Here is a 16,771-nt window from a genome sequence, read left to right as displayed (position 1 = left end):
TGCTGTGTCAATATATATATAAAATTAAAAAGTTAAAAATAAAAATATTTTTAAAAAATTAAAACCCACCTCAAAATAATAAAAGTGCACTAAAAAGTAAAAAATAATTTTTCCCTTATTTAATCTATGACTCTCAAATATTTTTTTATCCTCATCATTTGCACTGTGTAAATCTGGCATCGACTTAAAAAATATGAGAGTTGTAGAATAAATAAGGGAAAAAATTATTTTGTACTTTGTAGTGTATTTTTATTATTTTGAAGTCGGTTTTAATTTTTTTTTTAATTTTTTTTATAATGTATATACAATGTTAAACCTATGTAATTAAGAAATTACTGTAAGCAGAGATAAGAAAGATATGTTAAATTTCATTATAATTTCAACTAACTACTATTTTTATACTAAAAAATCGTTAATATATGAAATATTAGAAACGAAGAAACTTTTTGTTCTTTAAAAATTATTAAAATTTGAATTAAAAAAATTATCGCATTTATGGAAATAAACAGTATTTCTTAAATATGTAATATTTTGTTAACAGTTTTTCAATAGGAATCAAATACATCGATGGTGTGTTCAAATTTTTTATTTTACAAGAATAAATATTTATTGCTTACAATTAATTGATATGCTTCAATTTTTATGAAAACTGTATGCTTTTTTTATTTTTTATTCTCTGCAGTTATGGCGATTATTTTCATATTATACCTTACATTTGATTAAGGATAAATAGGAAGGTATTCTCTTTCATAAAATAAATATCACAAACGAGAGGCACATTGCATTTTAATACACATGCTCCGTTTATATTTCCTGCTTGTAAATTTACTGATTGATCAACAATCAGGGAAAAGTATTAATAATAGGGATCCTAAATGTAATACCTTAAAATAATAAGAGTCAAAATACTGATTGCATCATGCTTTAACATTCCTTGAGCTTTACAAATTATATCAAATTTTAAAAATATTTAAATTATTCTTTGTCCATCCTCAGTGATATTCTTCAGAATTTATTGTCTCGTATTTTATATTCAAAGTACAGTCATAATGAAAGATTTATTATGGAGAACTTTATTTTAATAGTTGGAAATTGTGGTATAAAATTGTTTTCTCATATAGTTGTAACTATAATGGAAAATGCAAGATGAAATTCAGGAGCAGATAGGAAACAAATTATTTACATATCTGTCAATAGGAATACTATTCGCAGTTACTCTGTTTACACGCAAATTAAATACTGATCAAATGTTGCATGTCTTTCCCTGATAGCCAGATCTGGGCAGCAGAATCTGACATCAGAACCGTAGTCGTCTGTGTCTGCAGATGGCTGCGTTCTGAGGTGCAGAGCCTGATGTCAGTGCTTGATGTCAGATCGGTAGCAGATCCGCAGCAGATTCTGCCGTCTGCTACGGTTCTGACACCAGACTCTGCGCTCTCATGCCAGAGCCAGACCCTGCTACCAATCTGATGTCAGACTGGAGACAGATGGTTATCAGGGTTGTCAATTGTTGCTTGAATGTTCACAAACTCATGCTTCCGTTTCTATCATAAATTATCTACTTCCATCGCAGGATTGTCATAAGATTTCTTTGATTCCTCATCTGTTTTATGCCCTTCCTCTGCCCAACTCTGTTTTTCACCGGACGCGTACAAACCATATATCACAGCTCCAAGTAAGTAAACCGCACCAGCAATTATGAACACAATGCGCCATTCCCCAGGACTCTGTAATATACATTAGGGATTCTCCAATATTTATAGAATTAATTGATTAATTAATGATAGTATACTACATCAAAATTCATTGTGCTATGGTATTTTACTATGATATTAGGTCGGTGCGATATTTCTTTCGCTCACTGTTAGCTTTTACCAGAGAAGTAGCAAAAGGTCTTAGATACCCAAGCAAACTACTTTGATTAAAAAACTTGTAATATATTTTCACTTTCAACAAACACTGTGGTTCAATAAAGCAAACAAACTTCTGCGCCTAACATTTCAACAAATCTACGTTGGTACTGTTTATTGAAAATTTACACTTTAAAATGTAGATGGGCTTACCTTATTTTGTACAATGAAACCAGTGAGAATTGGGCTAACAACCCCAGGCAAGGTGGCAAAGGTGTTTCCGATCCCCATAAGTACGCTTGCATGTTTAGGGGCGATATCCAAATGATTCACTCTAAAAAATATAAGTCTTCGTGTACTCGCAAGAATTTGCATAAACTAATTATTCTGGGATTCGAAAAAGAAATTACCCAAAACCGGACCAAGCGAAACCACCAAGGCCAACTGCTATAGTAATGCAAATAACCACTCCTGCCGGAGTTAAGATGAAGGCTGTGCACGTCATGAAGATTGTTTGGAACACAAAAGCTCCGCAGTTAAACACTTTGCGCACCTACAATGACAAATCTATACTAATATAACATCCTTCGTTACAAAACATTTACGCATATTTCTTCAAATGTTTAATTGTTAACTCGAGTACCTGTTTAAAAAAGAATTCACAAGACATTCTTTGAGTTTCATATACCCAACGGAAGGAAATCAGTTGCAGTAAGAACTATTACAAAAATAAATTGAAAACACACCTGCGTAGTGGTCATGATGTTCTTCGCTCTTAGATAATCAGCTAAGTGTCCAGAGGATTGCACAACTAGAGTCATAGCCAGGTACGGTAGGGCGGATAAATACCCAGTCTTATCCAATTTGAAGTCGAGCACATCTGAGAGTAAATTATTTAAGTATGTGTTGTTTAAAACGTTCGTTAAATATCCAATACTGACCATTCATAAATGTTGGTAGCTGGGTGAGCATAGTATAAAAGCCCCAGTTCTCGCTGAAGTGGGCAGCAACAATAGCCCAAACTGGCGGGGATTTGAGCATAGCTTTCCACGGATGCCTAATTTTCTATCGAAGACAGACTAGTTAACGTACAATATTGTTAGATTAATTAGAGTGTATTTTATAGTAAGCCTACTTCATCCTTCCTATTCCCAAGGCTACTTTTGATGTACTCGAGCTCAGCTTCGGAGATCCATGGATCGTCCTCCGGCTTATCCTTCACGATCACCCACCAAAAGAAGAACCATACCAGTCCTGCAGCTCCGAAAACGTAGAAAACGGAAGGCCAGCCAAGGTATTCGGCCATCAAGCCGGAAACGGGCATGGCGAATACGGTGCCAAGGAAACTTCCGGAGAATGCTAGGGTTGCTAATTTCGACCTTTCTAACGGAGGTGCCCATTGGGCCCATATCGCGTGGATGCAAGGGTAAGTCACGCCCTGAATACAGATTAACGAATCTAGTATAATATACCATACCCCTTAAATAATTCCTTTAAATATTTACGGAGATAATTATTAAGTACAGAGTGAGTCACATAAGACAAGCCACCTGACTAACTTCTACACTTTTTCAGATAGGAAGAAATGTTTGAGACAAAAGTTGTTTGCTTCCGAGGGGCCCATTATGTGATGCACACCTTTTCTCAGGTAGGTGTGCTTAGAAGATTTGAAGGTCAACTTAATTTTTTCAAACGGAACCGTGTGTTTTTGAACACCTACGATTTAATGACCATAGTCATTCAAGGTCATTTACCCTGTATAGTATAGTAGCTGAATTTTAATGCTCACCTCGCAGACCCCTTCTATTATCCTCAAAACGATCAGGATGGAGACGCTTATCCTAACCAGGGGCGGTGTGATGATCGTGAAGAAGGCTGTAGTTGCGATTCCAATACCGAAAACCCTTTTCCCGCCGATACGGGCGCCGAGCCACCCTCCAAGCAGCTGCGTGCTTATGTATCCGTAGAAGAAGGAGCTCAGAACCAGTCCTTGCGTTTTCGAGTCCCAATCGAATTCTCTTTCCTGCAAGCAACACTCTGAGTGCATTCGAAAAGGTAGACAGAGTTGAAGTTGAATTCTCTCTCCACCGTTCGTATAATGCTGTCCGTATTTTTCAGCCCGCTATTTGGGGCAGAGACATTTATTTTGAGGCAGAATGGTTGCTGCGAAATGACCGATGAATGGCACGATACGCATCTCTTCCATATTATGATAAGGATACTTAAGTCGGATCAATTTTTGTCGGGAAATAAAGAGTAACGAGTTTCATTTCATCCGCAAATCAATTATGTAGATCAGTGTCAACCAGATCGCGTAATTAGGGATTCAACGCGGCAAAACCGGAGACTTGCAATTGTTTACTTTAGTACGACTAATTAATACAAGTAATTAATAATATTTGTTCCGATACCACGATCTGTTTCGTTGAATCGTGTATATTGTAATCACGCGAAATGAATTTTGCTTTTCCAAACATATTCTTTCGTGAATCTGTTTCCTGCTAATATTCACAGCTGAATGTGAATATTTATTAATTTAAGGAAAGCTTCTTTACTTACAAAATAAGGTTGCCCATTTTCATCGATTTTCTCAATTTCCGCGGTCATCGCGACAATGGCCACGCTCAAATTCACCCGTAGAATGTAGGACGTGAAGAATCCAAAAAAGGCCAATACTCCCACCACGTATCTTCTTTTCTTCCAAAACTTCCAGGACGACACAAGCTCATCTTCGTATTTCACACTGGAGATTGTCAATATTTTTATTTATTTCTTCACTTATTTGAATTACACACCTTTCAGCATTTGCCAATTTTGAAAAATGGTAAACTTTAAGTACAGCCACTAGGCACAAGGTGAATAGTTATTACAACTACGCATAAATAAAGTGATACAGCAAAGAAAGAGGAGACAGGAAGAATATTTCTTTATTCCAGATTTCGTATTCGAAAAAATTGACGTAAAGTTAAATAAATTAACTTTCGATTTCATTGATTTTATTTTATAGACAAATTATTTGTTTTTATTTTCATATTCACGGCTCTCATTGCTCCGTTATCGACAAAATAAGCAAGCACGTGCAATAAAATAAAATATTCAGCTTCTGAATTGTTTATCCAGGTAATTTAGAAATCGCCCCGATTTTTTCAGAAACGAAGCCTATTATCAGCACACGTTCATCGTACTGTGCTGTGAACTAACTAACGCTCTAATGAAACTTTTACGAAGTTTTTAACGCCACCGTAAAAAAAGGCACAGTAGATAAACCGCACCGGTACGAAGCAATACGTTACAAAAGTTCAGCACTCACGTTCCGTATTCGGTATCCTTGACTGACTCCGGCGAGGATTTCTTTCGCTCCATCGTTTCCTGAAACGTTACTGATTTCAGGCACAGCTCAGAGAAATCTACTTCGCGAAGTTCTAACAGAATTCAAAAAGTCGAGGCTGAACACATCAACCAAAAAAAAAATTCAAAATTACTTTAAACCCAGAAGAAAAGATAATTTACACCATTAAGTAAAGCATTACGAAAACGATGGTTTAAATTCCATGTCTCAATTTGTTAATTTCAAGAAGCGGTGCTATCTCCGTGGTGCTTTCTACTTTATGAGACCACTGAATCAAGCAGAAAACCTGTAATTGGGCGCACAGGTATCTCCAGTTACTGCTATCGGAGAAAGGATTACCTCTACCTAGTATAGGTAGAATAACTAGTGATAGTGACCTAATAACGCCACTAAAGTAGAAAGTCCGGCGCTTTAAACAGACAATGAACTAACCGAAATCAACGCGATCTATTTTACCTCGGGACAGAAACCTAATACTCAGATTTGAAGACTACTTGCCATCCTGGTTTGAAAATTCAAAATCATCATAACGATTGCGAAATTATTTAATAATTACGCCATTTGCTTGTTCAGGCTTATTTTCCCTTTCCCACTGTACAGGGCGTTGAAAAAGTGATGGCTTTTAGGGGTGAATCTACACCTTTGGATCGGTGGAGTTTTATAAAAAAAACTTGCCGCAAAATTGTTTATAACATTGAAAATTAATGTTAATATCTTCTGTATGTCCATGTATTCTGCTCGCTGCAATGAGAAAAAGTTTAAAAGCAACCATATGTCGCAAACGCACCGTTTACGAAAAAATTGATAAATTTTTTACTTGGATGAAGTGATTTGACGAAACCCTTTTTCACGTTTTTGAGAAACCGGTGCGTTTTTAAATTTTTTCTTCCTCAAAAAAATTAACATTAATTTTCAATGCTATAAACAATCTTGCGGCAAGTGTTTTTTCAAAAAATTTCACCGCTCCAGGGGAGTGGATAGTGATGCGCGATATTTATCGATTACTGTACATATCGATATTTGCATGTCGATATTTTGATATTTTTTATCGATATTTTAAACACTAATAATTGCAAGTATCGATAACTTTGTTCAAAATATCGATAATAGTTATTGCACCTTCTTTCGTTCAAGCCAATTCAAGCTAATTTCCAAATTACTGCGTGCAAGTAAAATTCAGTAATTCATCTCCATACTTTTATATTAAATGCTGCCTATGATATTTCTTATTAAAATAAAAATTCTAGTTTCCTTTATAAATATGATTTGGAAAGTAGATTACTTGTTTTCATTGTAATGCTTTTGAATCTTAATTTGAATAAAAGAATTTCTTAATGGTACTATATAAAAATTGTTATCAAAGAAGATTCTTTTTAATCAAAAATAATATTCCCTTGAATATATGTAGCTTATTTTTTAATTGGTAAGTTCATACGATCTTCGTATCGATATTAGCAATATCGATACTTTTTGAATAATATATTTCATGTATAGATATTGAACTAAAAAATATATATCGATAAGCATTATCGATAGTTGGGACGAATATCGCACATCACTAGGAGTGGATCCGCCCGTGGAAGCACTGACCGTCACTTTTTTAGCAACCTATACAGACTGCAGCGCAGAATCCATCGCAGATGGTCACTTTAATCGTACGAGTTTTTTTAATTAACTCGCGTTTGTTTAAGAAACATTTGTTCCCCGTGAATGTTTCTGTTACCTCATCCACGATCAATTTTTCAAGCACACTCGTGTCCATGGAAATCTCGTTGGCATGTTCGCGCGTCGTTTCCGCTGTAAGGACCGCGACAACCTGTTACGCAAAGCAACAGGTGTAGTGTACACGTGCACTTTTGGTAGTTCGCGGTTGACGTTTGCGATCGTGCAGTATGTTGACAAAGAAGTTCCTTCATACGTACTTTTCCCTACGGCGATCCTTTTCATAAATTATACAGGACAGAAGTGGTCAGTAGGTTATCACTCTTCTGACTGGAGTCTTATTTAATCTGTTCAAACACTTTTTGGTCGACGAAGAAACACTTGCGAGGATCTACAATTTACGGCAGCCATGTTAAATGGGCTTTGTGACTTTCTAGTTCGAGGATATGTGAGAAAGAATTGATGGAAGGTCCATTACGTTTGCAATCTACTTCGAAATTGATTATTATGGGTTATGGTAATTTATTTGTAGATAGTCTCGCGATTTTATTTAATGCTTTATTCCAGATTTTACTTGTCGACGATTGCACTATGTCTGGCGTTTTATGAGTAAAGTGTGAATGGCCCCCGCTATGTTTTGACGCGAAAGGATGGAAGAGTGAAAAATCAATCGCGCGAAAGAGGCACGATTGTGGCCGAAGCGATTGTCGCGACGCGAACGAACAGACTGCTCCTGCAGTCGAGCGCTTCGAGCTTATTGATCGTTCGCGTGACCACAGTGCCACTTTCGATTCCTACGTTCTGGTTGAAAATGTCGCGGAAGCCGCTCAGATAAATTCGTATGCAACTCGATCGATATGTATGATCGAGTATTGTGCTGAATAGGTATACAGTCGCTGGCGAATTTGTTTACGAAAGGCCGTCACGTTTTGTTTGACCAAGTGAGGTACCTTATAACGAACGACTGGTAGAACGAACAGTGTTTCTCATTAAGGGGTTAGGCCACCTTGGACGGAGCAAAATTGCAGTCATTTTCGGCATTTTTTTTAGGAAGATAATGAAATAAACAGAAAATTTAATATGAAGCCTGTTATTGTACAACTCTCGCCGGAAAAAATCGTGTTTTTTTTCCCTACAAAATGGCGGCGGTAAACTCGTGATACGCAAGATCTTGAGTAGCGACGTTTTCCACGGCGTTCAATCTCACGGCTATACCGTTTGACCTAGAACAAAAAACCAAAAAGTTTTATTTTCTGCATGTCTAAGACTAGATAAGTACGTACGAAAATCCAGAAACATTAATTTGTCTCCAAATGGTGAACATGGGGAGAAAAAGTGCACTTTTCTTTTATAAAACTGTCAATTGCAAAGAATATGTTGAAGATATCGCAAAACCGATATGTACTTCTCTAGTTTTAGGCATGTGGAAAATAAAATTTTCTGCTTTTTTGTTCTAGGTCAAACGGTACAGCCGTGAGATTGAACATCGAGGAAAAGGTCGTTCCTCAAGATCCTGCGTATCACGGCTCTACCGCCGCCATTATGTAGGAAAAAAAATACGATTTTTTCCGGCGAGAGTTGTACAATAACAGGCTTCGTATTAAATTTTCTGTTTATTTCATTATCTTACTAAAAAAAAATGCCGAAAATGATTGCAATTTTGCTCCGTCTAAGGTGGCCTAACCTCTTAAATCAAAACGGTTACGGCGAACGCGGGGAAATACAATCGGCCGTACGCACGTGTGCCACGTATGAAATTTAAATATAATAAATTAAATTTATAATACGTATATTTGTATGTTCCAGATGTATTCTATAACGGACAAGTTTCAAGAAGTCGGTCGTATTAAAAATTTTCATATTAAAGTTACGTGTCACGTGATGTCAATCTACACTGCGTTCCACATTAGAGCGTACTCGTTTCGCGCAGGGATACACTGTTGATTGGTAGTAAACCGGCAGGGAAAGTGCTGCGACCAATCAACAAAGTGCTACGACCAATCGCGCGTGTCAGATCCGTGGGAGCTGCGCAGATCGGTCGTAAATCGGTAGGGGCGTTGGTACGTTCTTATATGGAACGCAGTGTAGACACCAAGAAGTAAACGCAACGCAGTAGCTTTCACAATTAATTGTTCCCCTTAATTTATGTGAATAAATCTGCGAGTCACTGTATATATTTATCACCTAGGAATTTGATGATTACCAATTACGATAATTGGCATCGATAACACGAGGCTACGAGAGTTTGTTGCATAAATTTTTTTATTTTATTATTATATTAAATTAACTATGGTATTAGATTAGCATTTGGATTATTGAGGCTTGGGTTATCGATATTCGAACCGTTGATATGAAATGATGGTAGCTACTTATATTCAAGTGATGCAGAAAATGTTTTATCTATGCCAATCTATGGCGATAAAGGAATTAGTGGTCGAATACTGACAATTTTTATTGCCATATCGAACAGAGATAGATCGTTGTATGAATACGTTTTTGTTATATTGATTATTTATCCGAATTTATTTGCAGTATCTGTTTGTCTAAATCATGCCGATCGCGATTTTTTGTTACTTCTGTGAATCGTATTTTTCATCGCAGTCGTATTACTCGTATTGATAGATTCATTCATTGTAATTTAACACTTTTAACTTTATTTTTCCGAAAAAATGGGCCCCTTAAAACGTTTGCTCCTGGGCCTTTTTCCTTAAATCCGCCACTGCCTAAAATCTCGTTTTAATTTTTAATAATGTTATTCATTCTACTCGTATTACTCGTGCCAATAGTATCTATTATAAAGTCTGCGTCTATTATTCGCGTTAATAATATGTATTAGTTACTCACTTTCCCCGTAATACTCAGATCACGCATTTTATTCATACAACAACGAACTCTGTTCCAACTAATTCGTTTCTCCTACACGCTACATTTGTTATGCAAGCGTGTACAATCAGAAGTCGCGCTTATCTGCATCATCACAGTTCTTGCACTCCCTGAAGCAAAACGAGGAATGTCACGAAACAGCTTTACCGAGAAACTCAAGTTTAAGTACTTTAGTCCACCAGTAAAGAAACAAGATTCAACGAATTTAACTGTATTCTTCGCCGCATAATTTATACTCTAATTAGGCACCAGAAAAAGATTCAGGAAAAGAAATTGTTTCACATTATTTTAATTTCTTTTTCCAGCTGAACACTGCAGAATACTGGTACGAAATAAGAAGTGTCCACTTCTATTGAGCTGGGAATTCACCTGGAAGCTAAGCTAAGCTATGGAACTTAAAAACCATAGCACAGTTTAGCATTTAGTGGAAACGGTTCCATAAGGATGTATTGAAGTTAATTTTTTAAAACGTAGCCTACCATAGCATAGCTTAGCTTAGCTTCCAGGTGGATTCCCGGGTTTATTACCAAAACAAGGATGTGCTTTGGAAAAAAGAGTGGAGGCATTCCTTCTTCTGTTCCAGTGGAGGCTAGACATTCCCTGTTTTTAAACAGTGGACCAAATATTTAACGTTATCTTATGTGGACATTTCTACTTCCTTGCCCTTTGTGACTCCACAGTTCTGTGGTCCCAGTTGCCATCATCCAAATGCGTCACACACCGTAAAATCACGAGAAAACCGACGTTCCCTGCTTTTCCCCCTTACCATTCAAATTGTCAACCGATAAAAATTGTAAGTTTCATTTTAGCTAGCTGCGTGACTAACTAGGTAACGATTGCAATGTTGGAAAATCCTGCGGTCACGGATCACAGGTCCCCTATTTTCCACGCCGCGATTGGAACATGTCGAACCCACTGAAATCTCTTTTGCATTCTGTTACATAATTGTGCTCGTAGTACGTCCACTGTACTTCCCGTAGGCAATTGAATTCGATTATCTTTTCAAGCACAGGTAATTGTTTCACCACGCACGATGCGATAATTTTAATGATGCCACCAGCGGTTTAAAGTTCAAGCGAACTTAGCCGACATAGTAATCATCACCGGCTTTCGTTCAGCTCTTAATCGAACTTTGAAATTAAGCCCAGCGCTCCGTTTTGCATAGTGCATTTTCAAAGCCTCTTGATAACGAGGTAATGAAAACCAATTTGAGTACTAGGTTTATGAAGCAGTTAACATTAGAGCTGTTCACAAAATAGCATTGCTGATATATGTATTCATCGACCCTTCGTGGTGACGCGGGGTCTATCGCACCCCAGGACATGCCATTGCCAATATTTCCGCAAATTTTTAGACCTTAATAATAAAATTTTAAAATTTCGTGAATTTTAATAAAAAAAAAAATCGCATTTATCCACGACTATTTTTTCAAACACAAATTTCAACGTATACAAATTTACATTTCTAGAAAAAGGCTATTAGAGAAGTTGAGAGATTCAAGAGTACGAAAATTGTAACTGGAAAATGACGCTGGGGTGCAGTGACCCTAGGTGACCAATTTGTGATTATAAGAAGGTGTGACCACGGAGGGTTAAAATTGTACGTAACACTTTTGAAACGCACTGTATGTACAATTTACGCTCAGCTCGCAGAAAGTGTGAATTGAAAATTGTACACATTGATTAAGGAATTAAGTAAATTCAATAAGAAGAACATGGATATGCAATCGCGTTAGAATTCTAAACGCTAGAGTTCGTTAAACGCTAATTGCCGCGATTAACATTCCATTAAACATCGTTACATTTCCATGCATAATGCATACATAATTGTAAGACGCGCTGGGAGAATAAATCCGTCAATTTCATTAGCTAGTAACGCCGCGAGCAATGCAGAAGCGAGGATAATTCAAGAATTAGAAACCGCAGTGACTCATTCTGCATTTATTTCTATCGCGTTTGTTTCAAATTCTAATTGCACGGTACTACCGGCAGTAGCTAAACAAATGGTAATTAATATTATTTTCGTACTACCTGTCGCTAATTGTAAGGTACGAAAGTGATTTGGAATGCCAGGAAAAATCTCAAAAAGCGATGTAGTTGCCTTTGAAAAAAAAAACACGGAACAGAGTAAACGACTACTATTTTATCAATAAGCGACAATAAGTCAGACTGAACAACTAGAGTAAAAGAGGCGGGGATTTTTCATAGAGTGCAGAAAGCATGGCTAGAGGATTAGAAAAGGGTTCAAAATCGATTGGTCGCTCTCAGGCAGAAAAAAAATTCACAACTGTTGTATTTTTTACAACAGCGAAAGGTTAACACCGTTGAGTATTAGTCAGGCAAATATTTGTATTGTATGTACACTAACGAGTCTACCGTACGCGTAGAAAGTTTCAAGGAAATCCAGTTCATGAAAGGAGTTCCGTTACAAGAGATTTCATTTTAAAAAAACTACGCGTCTGGTATTTAACCGTAGGTATTTGATCTAGAACCGGATGTACGGAGGTTCGAATAATATTTTCAATTGATAGTAAACGCAACGGGTATATTCAATATAGTATTATTTAATTGTTATAAGAAATAAATAAAATGTTCAAAAAATAGACAAGTGGCAAAAAAGTACGATTAAAATTTTTGGGAAATGTATATTGCAAATAACCCGAATCAAAATTATTTTTCTCAGAGTTATTTATTATATTCTTAAATTAAAACTATCCTCGAAAAATGATTTTATTACATATTTTGTTTTATTAAAATAGTAATACAACATAAATTTTAGTTGCATAGAGTAATAATATTGGAACTTCTATTATATTTTCAAGCTACTAAAAGGCCCACTTCATCAGGGACCAATAGGGCCCACTTGCCATCGGGAAGCTGCCAGAGTTGGGCTTTCTTCGAATAAGAATTTATTCGGATGAATAAATTTGAAAATTATGCGGTTTGTCATTCGCTCAGTTTATTTTAAAAATAAAAATTCGCATAAACCTGTGTAAATTTCGCGGACCCATCTTATCTGGATAATAATTATTTCGTTGCGATTAAAAAGATAAATAACTATTTCACGCCCGTTACTGTATGTTCAGCCTTTACTGTTTTCTTACAATGAGTAATTCCTGCCAGGATATCCATAAACGTCACAGAAATGTCACTGTTGCCGCGTTATCACTTGTTCACTTTATCACTATTGCAAAGCTGTACTATTGTAAAAGAAAAAGCAGAGGTTTATAACGGAAAGTCCCGGAAACACGAAACGATCATAACGTGGGGGAGCGACTGACTAGTATACGCGGAAAAGGATAAGTGGGTAAGTAGTCAATTACACAGGTGGAGGCTGAACATGTACGTGCCTGGATATTGTTCTACACAGCAATCAGAGTACAGTCCTAAGCGGGATGTAGGATAGACCTATGTATGTCGAATGTAAATTTTTGTCACACGAATCGGCGGTTGCGGGCCGCATTATCATTTTCCTGTCGCGTCCGACATTACCGATTAGGAATGGAATAAGATCCCAGCGCTGCCAAATAACCACCACCCACAGACGAGGTATAGAATAGACCTATCGAGCAATGTATTTTTGTGTCGCCGGTTTAGGGGGTCCTAGGACCCCCTTGCCATTTTAGTGTCGCATGCAACGTTACCGGTGAAGTCTCAAAACAGATTGCAACGCTACGCGTGGTAGGAACTAGAATTAAGCACGAGTAAAACTAGTTTATGTTTTGAGAGTCAATGCCCGCGATTTACAAATGTTTCTGTTAGAGTGACAATTTAAAAATCGTCTTATGAACATATTTCGTTCAACGGAAAAGAACGGAGGAAGAAAATAAAACGATATCACATTCGTCTTTTAACCTTGCTGTCCTATTCCGGTTTATTTAACGCAAAACAAATTTATTTAACGTACAAATTTATATAAACAACAACATTATTTGTGGAAGACATGCTTTCATGATGTAACGTGGAATACCTCGCAAAGGAATTGTAACTTTGTATATTTCAATAAAATGCTGAAGCAGAGAGGACTTTAAAAATTGTGAAAAACTCAACAGTTCCAGTATCTCGCTGAAATATTCCAACTTGCACTTATTCTTCCATCTTAACACTATATTCGTATTCTGGGGTTCGGTAGGAACAATCGAACAACATTTTAAGTTACATAGTATTGCAAGTTAAAGAAATTCTTATATCTAATTAGAATATTTGACAATCACAGCTATCGGCTCGATTCTCATCGATTACCAGGTCTCACCACGAGGAGGTTGCTGCGTTTCGAGACCCGTAGAGAGATAGATGGAATCAAAGTTCCATCGATCTCCCTGTACATGAAACCTTCTAAACCAAAGAGATGGATGGAAACAAAGTTCCATCGATCCCTTCGGTTTAGATATAGAATCTAGGGAACTGCCAAGCAATCACTCGATTAAAAGAAATTCAGGAAAGAAGGAAAGGCGAAGGGTAAGCATGAAACGAGTATTGGACGGCGCAGTTCCTACCACCCTGCTGTCCAAGTCGAAAGGGAAAAGCGCTCGGCGCCTCCCAGACGATTCCTGTTGCTCCGATGCGACTCGTCAGGAGCAAACACTTGACCTGACTCAAGCCGTCCAACACGGAGATTGGGTAATCGAACCGGGTGACTTACGCAGGCAGTGTACCAAAAGGTGCACCCCCTACGCCCGAAACTTTTCCCTTTGGACAAGAACACCAAGGGATGAAACTGATCCACCCATACCGATTCCATGCTCAGTCACTTGCTTCCGCAAACGGAAGCAGCGGTAACCTCCTCATCACAGATGAGGAGCCAATAAACGAACAACAAAGTTAACGATTTAGTGACTGCTTGGCAATTTTACATGGGACCTTAAATACTTCATACTATAATAAATTAGCCTAGGCTTCCTTAGATGTCTTCTTTCACTGTCACTTTGCACGATCACTTTTCACTATCACTTTTCACTATCACTTTTCACTAGTAACGGTGAACCTGAAAAGCTGAAACAATCAACTACTATATGTTAGTAACGGTGTGGTCGGCCTGGAAAGAAATTAAGGAAAAGCTTATCGAGTTGGAGACGATCGAGATAATTTCGACCAACAGCAGAGCACGCACGAGCATGCAAAACCACCGCAGAGATAAGTACTTGAAGGAAAGAGTGACAGAAGTCACAAAAAACCATCGAAGACATAGACGAGATGAAATGAATCAGGGAAAACCATCGACGACATCGACGAGATGATATGAATCAGGGAAAACCATCGAAGACATCGACGAGATGAAATGAATCAGAGAAAACCATCGAAGACATCGACGAGATGAAATAAATCAGGAAAAACCATCGAAGACATGAAATGAATCAGGGAAGACCATCGAAGAAATTCACGAAAATGAAATAAATCATTTAAACCCATCGAAGAAATGCATGAAATAAAATAAATCATGCAAACCCATCGAAGAAATACAGAAAATAGAACGACTCGCGCAAAATTCTCGAAAGTATGCATGGAAATAGGACAGATGATGGAAAACGGCCGAAGAAATCAGATTCGACATTCGCAAAACAATAAAATTTTAAATGACTTACCGAACCCCAAAATTTCAACAGCACCAAGCGAATAAACGAACCCAGGCCAGAGGGGTGAGGGGCTGACCAGGTCCCCAGGATGTCCAGCAGTTCCGAATGGTCCAGGTGGCTCGGCAGCTCCGGGGGGAGGGGGAGGAAGAACCAGGTCCCCAGGAAGGTCCAGTAGATCCAGGTGGCTCGGCAGCTCCAGGGGGGAGGGGGAGGAAGAACCAGATCCCCAGGAAGTCCAGTGGATCCAGGTGGCTCGGCAGCTCCAGGGTTCCCGGAGGTCCTTCAAGTCCGGAGGACCGACGACGACTGAGTACATGAAGATCTGTGAGCTCCTTATGTAGAGTTCGAGGAATGATGTCCCCCGATGAAAACAAGGTCGACGGTTAGTTACAATTGCGAAATCCAGCGAATTCTTCGGCAAAAATGGATTTTCGGCTAAAATATCCATTCCAGTGGCTATTGCTGTGACAAATAATGTTAACAACATTTACACTAACCGCCCAGTATAAATTATTATTAACTATAATCGATAGAACTCGAGATATCAAGCAATTTGTAACATTTGGCCTTGGATTTGCAAATGATTTTCTGCGCCGACTGAATTCTCTTTTATTCACATTAATGTTAATGCTTATACATATCACGTAGTATTATTTATAATGTATAAATACGTTTTAGTTGAACTTAGTGTAAGTGAATAGTTGCAGGAATATTTGGAGAAATATGAGTGAGATACTTGTTTCTCCCCCTTAGTTACTAACATCGGCGAAGTATAGGCTAAAACGATAGACCTATCACCTTATGGATGTTCGTGTCGTCACCCAAACTGTGTTACCGACACATAATTTGAGGTCTGAATGTAGTGCGTGCTTGTTTTTTAATTTCAATGTCCTTCCCTACGTTACCGACAGATCGGAGAATCGGATACAACAGTTATTCAATTCATTCTCATTAATCTCCTAAAATCTATAAAACAGAGATCAACTTAGAAAGAGATATCAGCTTGATACTGATCGGTCGTTCAGGGGGATGTTTTATTATTGTTGGAGCCTTACGAAGCCCCGTTGCGTAAGGCGTCTACCTAGAAGAGATCAGTCGCGGTCGGTAAAGTAGGAAACGACATTGAAATGGTAAAAAAAAATTTCGAGTCGCCAAAAATCTTTCTCGCAAACGTTATTTTTATGCAAATGAAGCTATTTTCAAAATTTCAGCCCAATCGGGTTTGACCGGTTTTCGGAAGTATCGCCCAACTTCTTTTCTAATTAATAAACGTTGCTAAACAACAAACAAACGAACAGAACTTATATACAGTAACATAATAATTATTTGATAGTGACTAACTTCTTATTAATTCCTAAATATCCTACATTATCTACATTCCCTACATTACCTACACTATCTACATCCCTTGTCTGTTCTCGCGCGCCCCGGCGCATCTGGCAACTGTGTATAGGA

General features: G+C 37.7%; 2 protein-coding genes across 6 annotated transcripts in view; one reads left to right on the top strand and one right to left on the bottom strand.

The window, feature by feature from the left end:
* Crz (corazonin) overlaps positions 1 to 16,771 on the top strand; it is a 110,990-nt gene that overhangs the window by 88,826 nt on the left and 5,393 nt on the right. The window contains exon 1 of one of the 2 annotated variants that reach the window (XM_076812038.1): positions 12,877 to 13,050. The exons of the other annotated variant lie outside the window; for it this stretch is intronic. The gene's annotated coding sequence lies outside the window, so the exon portion shown is untranslated. Of the gene's footprint in view, positions 1 to 12,876; positions 13,051 to 16,771 lie in introns of those variants that run through there. 2 annotated transcript variants of the gene reach the window in all.
* Positions 572 to 12,982, bottom strand: Mfs9 (major facilitator superfamily transporter 9). 4 transcript variants are annotated; one of them, XM_076812021.1, is made up of 11 exons: positions 7,122 to 7,178; positions 6,923 to 7,015; positions 5,161 to 5,219; positions 4,410 to 4,593; positions 3,640 to 3,873; positions 2,986 to 3,288; positions 2,792 to 2,915; positions 2,597 to 2,730; positions 2,261 to 2,403; positions 2,064 to 2,184; positions 572 to 1,727 (listed from the first exon to the last, which is right to left on the bottom strand). In XM_076812021.1, the coding sequence occupies exons 2-11, from the start codon at positions 6,959 to 6,961 to the stop codon at positions 1,548 to 1,550; spliced, it is 1,521 nt and encodes a 506-aa protein (XP_076668136.1). In that variant the 5' UTR covers positions 6,962 to 7,015; positions 7,122 to 7,178; the 3' UTR covers positions 572 to 1,547. The 4 variants fall into 4 exon arrangements, with proteins under 4 accessions (XP_076668136.1, XP_076668139.1, XP_076668137.1 ...); XM_076812024.1 differs by lacking the exons at positions 6,923 to 7,015; positions 7,122 to 7,178 and adding an exon at positions 12,848 to 12,982; XM_076812022.1 differs by lacking the exons at positions 6,923 to 7,015; positions 7,122 to 7,178 and adding an exon at positions 9,706 to 9,747.

This window comes from Andrena cerasifolii, chromosome 5 (assembly GCF_050908995.1).
Source record: "Andrena cerasifolii isolate SP2316 chromosome 5, iyAndCera1_principal, whole genome shotgun sequence".
Classification (NCBI taxonomy): domain Eukaryota; kingdom Metazoa; phylum Arthropoda; class Insecta; order Hymenoptera; family Andrenidae; genus Andrena; species Andrena cerasifolii.
The sequence above is the reverse complement of the archived record's forward strand: the minus strand, read 5'-3'. Positions and strand labels throughout refer to the sequence as shown.

Coding starts and splice junctions, on each gene's coding strand:
- Mfs9 (XM_076812021.1), bottom strand. CDS start 6,961: ATGGACACGAGTGTGCTTGAAAAATTGATCGTGGATGAG. Junction 5,220..6,922: donor AAAAATTGATCGTGGATGAG/GTAACAGAAACA, acceptor GTAACGTTTCAG/GAAACGATGGAGCGAAAGAA. Junction 3,874..4,409: donor AAAATGGGCAACCTTATTTT/GTAAGTAAAGAA, acceptor TGTTGCTTGCAG/GAAAGAGAATTCGATTGGGA.